Source organism: Paroedura picta, chromosome 5, assembly GCF_049243985.1.
Source record: "Paroedura picta isolate Pp20150507F chromosome 5, Ppicta_v3.0, whole genome shotgun sequence".
Lineage (NCBI taxonomy): Eukaryota > Metazoa > Chordata > Lepidosauria > Squamata > Gekkonidae > Paroedura > Paroedura picta.
The window spans coordinates 88,219,183-88,226,716 of record NC_135373.1 but is presented as its reverse complement, the minus strand read 5'-3'; the positions used below and the strand labels follow the sequence as shown (position 1 = coordinate 88,226,716).

General features: G+C 37.9%; 1 protein-coding gene across 4 annotated transcripts in view; it reads right to left on the bottom strand.

Annotated features, from left to right (window-relative positions):
• Positions 1–2,426: 2,426 nt before the first annotated feature.
• METTL25 (methyltransferase like 25) overlaps positions 2,427–7,534 on the bottom strand; it is a 53,021-nt gene continuing 47,913 nt past the window's right edge. For all 4 annotated transcript variants that reach the window (XM_077338944.1, XM_077338947.1, XM_077338946.1 and 1 more), the window contains 3 exons: positions 7,234–7,308; positions 6,091–6,162; positions 2,427–3,830 (listed from right to left, as the gene is read on the bottom strand). In XM_077338944.1, coding sequence (XP_077195059.1) covers positions 3,717–3,830; positions 6,091–6,162; positions 7,234–7,308 — 261 coding nt within the window. In that variant the 3' untranslated portion in view covers positions 2,427–3,716. The remainder of the gene's footprint in view (positions 3,831–6,090; positions 6,163–7,233; positions 7,309–7,534) is intronic.

The window sequence follows — 7,534 nt, the reverse complement described above, 5'->3', positions numbered from 1 at the left end:
CTGGCTAGTCTGATCTTGTCAGTTCTAGAAGGTAAGCAGAGTCATCCCCAGTTAGTACTTGGGTTATGAAGCAGGTAACTCATGCCATTGTTTCTTAAACTCATGGATGAGATTACAGCAAGAATTAAAGCAATTTGACCATGATTCTAGCTGTCTAGTTTGGACTATATCTTTTTTTCTTGAGAAATCTTGAGCAATCCCAAATTGTGCCAAATCTTTTTTTTCCCCCTTGAGAAATCCCATGAAAAGAAAGGATTAGTTAATTCTCTGTTCACCTCTTTTCTTCCCTATTCACACCTCTTTTTGAGTACCCGGGAAAGTAGAGGAGCTCTTCAAATTAAAAACCTTTGAGTTTAGAAAGCAGTTTGGAGATTTTGCACAAAAGTTAAAAGAGAAAACAGAAGGGGAAAGCTAAACAATACCTGCTTTAAGCTGTTGAAAAATGATATGGTAGAAGTAGAGCCAAGGACCATATTATTTTATATATACTTGCTGTTTGATGAGAAGCCCCCCCAAAATAAACGTTTTGTATTATCCAATGCTCACACCTCCTTAATTCTACCATGGCTATTCCCACAGACAACTGCCTCTTGAAGTGAAAGAACAGAGAAATCTGGAATAGGCCATTTTAATTGGCTTAAACTCTACCTCACACAACTATTGAATAGAGAAAGAAAGCTTGTGCCTGTAAACTTCATTATTTCCTACACTCTCTCACGGGATCTGAATGCAACCATTTCCTGCTTTTGCTGAAGTGACAAAGTAAATAAGATGTGAGAAATGGAATCTGTTCTCCCTAACAAATGGCAACATCTGTTCTTGCTTCTTCATTCCCTCTTTAGCTAAGCTGATTCCTGTGCCAACCAGTAGAGCCCATAAAGCAAGATCAAACACAGATAAGGTAGGGGTTTCTGTATATTCCTTGGATTCATAGGTTTCCATTACTATTACTACATATTCCCACCCCTCCTCCCAGCCATAAGAACATAAAAGCTGGATAGTGACAAAGGTAGGGAATAGGGACTGGTCCTCTTCAAGGAAGGCAACAGAAAGGTATTATGAAGCCTCATAAAAAGCAAAATAGGAGAGGAAACTGTACTGTTCAGGTTGAAGCCTGGCTGCACACCTTACCCAAACTTCCTATATCAGTGGCTCAGATCAGCAGATCACTTTGCCCTGGAAAGATCTTGGCTATCATTTATTCTTGCCTATGAATACTTCTACCATGATTCTCTTCTTGCCGTAAGAAGAGATATAGAGGAGGAATGGGCTTCCGTTCCTGGACCTCTCAAAACCTGGTTTAATTAATTTCTAAGCACAGATAATTGATGGTGCTTTCTTTTACTATAGTTCCACATGCTGAGCACATGCTGTTAAAAGATCAGTCTGGTTGTTCTGGATATAGTTCTTAGTATTATTACAATTTTGTAATTGTTACTATCAAGAATTTCTACCCAGTGTTCATTTACATTACTTCCCAGTAATTCATGTTAAATACTAATGATTCTGTTATGCATGTTATTATTACAATAGGTAAGTTTAATGTATGGGAGCACAACATTCCTGATCTGCATCATACCTGGAAAACTCTAATAAAGCACAGCACACCCTAAAATAACAATCTCTCATTCACTATCATTTCCCATATAGACAGAACATCTGTAGATGTAATGAGGCTACTCATACAAATAAATATATTAACAAAAGTTCTCAGTCTTGTAGCCTTTGCCACCTACAGATTCCGGGGACATTTTAAACTAGATAAGAAACTTACTCCGCACCAGTTTTGAATGAAATTCAGACATGTTTTCATGCAGTAAGGTGACCAAACTACATTTATTTTATATTTAAAAAAACCACAGTGATAACTTTAAAAATGTGGCAGGAGGCAGACTGGGATAGTTTGCATTCAATGTAGTTACAAATTTGTTTGCTCCATTTACAAGAACTGATGCTATGGATTAACATAGACACACAGACTCCACTTGGCCATTCCACATGAAGGTTTCTGAATGTATTAACAAGAGCCTTCCATGCCCAAAACGAAGTACTTGCTATGAAGAGGCCCTTGAAAAATCCCATTTGTTTCACATGAGTTGTACACGGGGCATTTCTAAGAGAAAGAGGTCATCGACAGATCTTCTTTTCTAGTCTTTTGTTCCTTTTTATAGCACTCCAGCAATCACAAGTGTGTCCTTCAATATGTTACTGAAGTGTCATGATGCTTCAAGAACTATCCATATTCAAAGATTCCAAACCTTTTTCATGGTTCTTGAACAATGTCATCTAATTTTATAATGGTGATAACTGACAAAATAATCAGTCCCCAATGACAGTCACCAGCCCAAAGATAATCCTAGCATAACTAAAGTTGAAATGTAATTACAGACCAACCTGCCAATTTAATACACTTGCATTTCTCAGCATTTTATAAAATAACACTTTAATCAATATTTTTAAAAAATATTTTACTGTCACATAAACACAGGCAAAAAGTACCATAGCCATTAAGATGATGAGAGATATATAAAAGCAAAAATGAAATAAATTAAATAAGAAAAGAATACTGTGCATAACATGTTAAATTATGACATCACAGAACCTTACTTTAAAGCACTAATTAACCAACAGGATTTTTTGAAACAGACAGTGTAGGAGATGTGCTTTGATGCATTAGGTTAATGTGCAAAGAAAAAAAATTATATGTACACAGAAAGTATAAACAAAGACATTGACATTTCTACTATAATCCTACACCTACCTACCAGAGTTGAACTTGGCCACAATTCCTTGCTACAGATATATGTTTAGTAGAAAACATTTTCTGTTAATTACTTTTGGAACATCCTTCTTCCAAGAATCTCAGTGCAACACTCATGGTATCTTCACAACAACCATATGAAGCAAGGAGGTTGACAAAGGCTGGATGCAATAAACAAACTACCACGGTGTACTTACTGTGTCACTGATTCAAGAAGACAGGACGGAGCAGCTATGACTGGCCTCTGATGAAAGTTCATAAACAACAAAGGAGTATCATAATGCATCACGGAAGCTTTCCCAGCCTACCATCCCTTTTCCTTGCAGTTGTTTTCCCTTACTCATCCCATAACAGATACCCTGTGAGATAGGTGGGGCTGAGACAGTTCTGAGACAACTGTGACTGACTCAAGGTCACCCACAGCTGGACTCATGCAGAGAAATGGGGAAGCAAACCCAGTTCTCCAGATTAGAGATTGCCACTCTAAACCCATACACCACACTGAATCTCATGGTATGACAAGGCAAGAGACAAACAGAGGTGGTTTACCATTGCCTCTTCTGTGAAGCAAGCCTGAACTTTCATGGTGATTTCCTATCCAAATGCTAATCAGGGCAAATCCCTCTTAGCTTCCAAGATCCGAAGAGATTGGTCTAGCCAGGGCCATCAAGGTCAGGGTTCAATGGACTTAGAAGGGTGTAATTCTGATTCAGACTGTATTGTAAGTTTGCTACTTTTCCTGAGGAAGTAATGAAACCCAGTCAAATTATCCACCTAGGAAGAAGGCAAAATGTTAGGATTGGCAGTCTGTATTTTATTTTTCTGATTCATCTACCATGATTCATAAAACACATTGGTCAGTTTTCAACTTAAAGTATCAATGGAATGCTTAATAACCATAAAACTGAATAGAACGTAAAGTAGAGCAACAGCAGCAGCAGTTCACAGAGTTTTGCTAGCAATTTTGTTGTGTGTGAAATGTCTGTTTCTTCATAGCCACAACTGCATAGCACCTGGGAGATTTTATGGGATCAAATAACTTCACCAGGCCAGACCAGGCGAGATTGTCCTATAAAATGATATACAAAAAGAATACATTAAAAAGCATTTGAGTCAAAATCTCTGAAACTGCAGTATATTTGAATTTTAAAATGCCCCAACTCTCTGCAGTTATATGTAATAAACAAAAGAACTATTTTTCAGGGGAACTCAATTGGATTTTTTAAAAAATAGTAAAGCTGGTCACTGTTCCTGTTTAGCTCTTGTTTCATCAGTTTCTAACCGCCATCCCAGCAACCCAAGAACTTCTTTTCTCTGCCCTGCCTCACTTATGCTTCCTTGTAGTTTTGGCCTGATACGAGCAGTTATTTTTTGCCAGTGTATGTGAGCATGCTGTCCCAGCAGCAAATTAACAGAACTTCTAATGTATGCCAGATAGCATTTGGGATTACCTTCCATTACCTTCTCAGATATTCCAAAGAATATCTGATCTTCAATCTTGTTGTACAAGCAGAGCTGGCTGCATCATTAGATAGGTAAAGTAATGCCTGCCTTTTGGAAACAGGCAATAAAACTGGAAATCCTTCAGTTCTACTTGTAAACTTTTAATGCCACGGGAAGGATAACTTGTGATTTGGGGCTTAAAATGTGTTGGGATAGCTGTGCCAGAAGTATTAATAATAGCAGCATGACAGGTCAGAAATGTTATAAAAGCATCATAGGCAAGAATTCTAGAATTACTGCTTAGTGTCAGGGAATATACAATTTTCAATAGTACAGATAACAAAGATAAATGCAGGAGGCCTTGTTCTTTTCCTCTTGGAAATCATGAAGATCCCTGGGCACAATTCAGACTAGGGTTGTGTGCGGAGGTGGCTGAATTGGCCATTCCAAGCCGATGTAGCCAGCGCCGCGCCTCGGGGCGGGGGGAGGCTGTCTCTCCACCTATACTTCCAAAAGAGCATTACGCTCCACCACCGCCAATTGGAGGGTGATCCCTGCTCCCAAACAAGCATGTCGGTCCTCAATGAGAGCCAGAGCTTTTTCTATCCTGGCCCCCAACCTGGTGGAATGAGCTCCCAGCCTGAACTCCCACAATTTCACAGGGCCTGCAAAAGGGAGAATTTGCCTAAGACCGACCAAACCCAACAACATCCATAGATCCCCCCTCAGACATCCATACCCTGAACACATCTGACCTCTCTGGGGGCCTATCTAAGTTATCATTCCTGTTATATTGTTGTTGATTAAGATTCAGAACCACTGTTAAATTATTGTTATTAGTTTTTACATGTTATTTGTTAGAACGTTCCACATTTCCGCCCGCGATGTTACATGTAAAATGCCCTGAGCCGTATGAACTGCCCTGAGCCGTATGGAAGGGCGGTATAAAAATCTAATAAAATAATTAAATAAATAAATAAATAAATACAGGACTGTGTGGTTAATATGCCAGGCCAAAAACACCTCCTCCATGTTGGACAGGCATTATCAGTATGGTGCTGATGCATACAACAAGTCTTAACATGGAAGGAGGATGTACATGCTATTCCAAGCAATGTTGGAGTGATCATTGTGCTAAAAATAACGTGTACCCTAGGAAACATTTATCCTCTAGAACAGTGGTCTGCAACCTTTTTGAAGTTGTGGCCTGCTGCCAAGGGGTGGGGGGAGAGGGCAACCCGGGCCCTCGCTGCGGGGGGGCGGGGAGAGGGAGCTGCGGCCCGCTGATGAGGCTCTCGTGGCCCAGCACCGGACTGCGGACCAGGGGTTGATGAACCCCCGCTCTAGAATATACACCTGAGAAAAGTGCAAACTACTCAATTGCAGAAAAATACCATTGTGTTACCTCGCTAAGACCAGGTAACTTATAGCAGGCAAACTGATTTTGTACTGAACAAAAAATTACCAGAAACTCCTTTAAACACAATTCAGAACTGATATATTAAATATTTTTTGAGTGTGAATGTAAGGCTTTACTGAAAGCAGTAGTCAGCACAAAGTAAAGGTTGTTTAGCACTTCAAGTATTAACAATTAAAATATCAGTTGGAGCTATGCAGTTTCTTTATTACTAGTAATTTACCAGGCAATTAAAAGAAGATAAAAACTTTACTGCAGCAGATTTGCCCAAAGTAAAAACATCTGCTGAGTAATGTTTGAAATGATAGATTGAACATTTAAAAACTTTGGCTAATATGTGTGATCTCTTCTGAAAAATAAAAAGTAAATCTAAACTAAACAAAAATGACTGCTCTTGAGTGAACAATTTAAAGTATAACCACACAGTTAATACATCACCCCACTCTAGCATAAAATAACCAAGAATTACCTGTTCTGTGAGATAGCACAGACGGTCCAGAAGTATCAACGCCTCTATACAAGGCCCCAAAACAACTTTCAACTAAAAGAAAAGTTTAAACACCTGTTATTTGTAATGAAGCAAATTTATTTTGCTATTGAAAAATGATAAAAAACAGTCTTCTATCGCAAATCTTAGTTTTAAAAAAAATCTAGCTGAAATGCATCAAGTTAGCTCGAGAAGACAAATTATATAAACTGCAAATTTGTTTTATTCTTAATATCTCATACTTTCAGTAGATTTTCTGCTGGCACAAGAAGGTACATGGGCAATACTGACCAATTCCCTTCTCATTCTGTGTTTTTGGTATCCATGTGTTTCATGAAACCAGCATAGCTTTTTTATGTCAATAATAGCCATGCTCTATATTTTACTGTGGTAGAATGGCTGGCAGGATTCAATTGTTGATTTTTAAAAAATGGGTTAATGTTTCTCTAGACTCATATGGTAAGACTGAATTTGTTCATAATACGCTGAGGCATATCATGTTCTAATGTATCCAGGAGCTACATTCTTTGTTCCAAGATAGGTTTCCAGAGTGGCTCTTGGCACTGATCCTGTATTACTGAGCAGATATTCTTCAGTAGATATTTTTCACATAAAAACAATTAAAGAAGTGGGTCATATTCTTGAGAAAAACCAGTCCTTGCTAATTCTACTCTACTGAACATCTTCAGAAAATCAGGACAATAATGATCAAAGATCAAATAGGAAGGGAATCTATTACTCAGTAAGTCTGAGGTACAACTCAGAATATAATACACATTGCAAGTGGAAGAAATCTTGTTAAAAGGAAACTAATAATGGAAGGCATTAAAAAGAACATTGGCAAAATAAATACATCGAGACCAATATGGGTTCAAAAGGAGCCCTACATTTCCTCCAACATTTATTATGTTTGAAAAAAGGAACTCCATATGTTCACTTTATGATTTTAATGACACCTCATATAATTCTGAAAAGAGTATGCTCTAAATTCAGCTTTCATTTCATTTTTGTAAGAATATACAACTCAACATAAACTGATCCATCCTTTCATAGAAATTTAACTTTGTCCAACTGTGGCCCAACATAAACATAAAGAACAACTCTTCCTATTACTGTGGTTCTTACCATATTAAAAGCTTCCAGCTCATTCATTCTGTGTTTGAATTTTCCAAAGTACTCCATTATGAGGCTGTCTGAAATCTGCAACAGGAAGAAAATTGATGGCAGCAATTAAAACTTACCTGAGGCAAATGCTGAAATTATTTTTCATAGAATCATAGAGTTGGAAGGGGCCATACAGGCCATCTAGTCCAACCCCCTGCTCAACGCAGGATCAGCCCTAAGCATCCTAAAGCTATAAAACTTAATTTAATTAAAATTAATTAAAAATACTTCAAAACTAACACATTTCATTTCACAATCAATA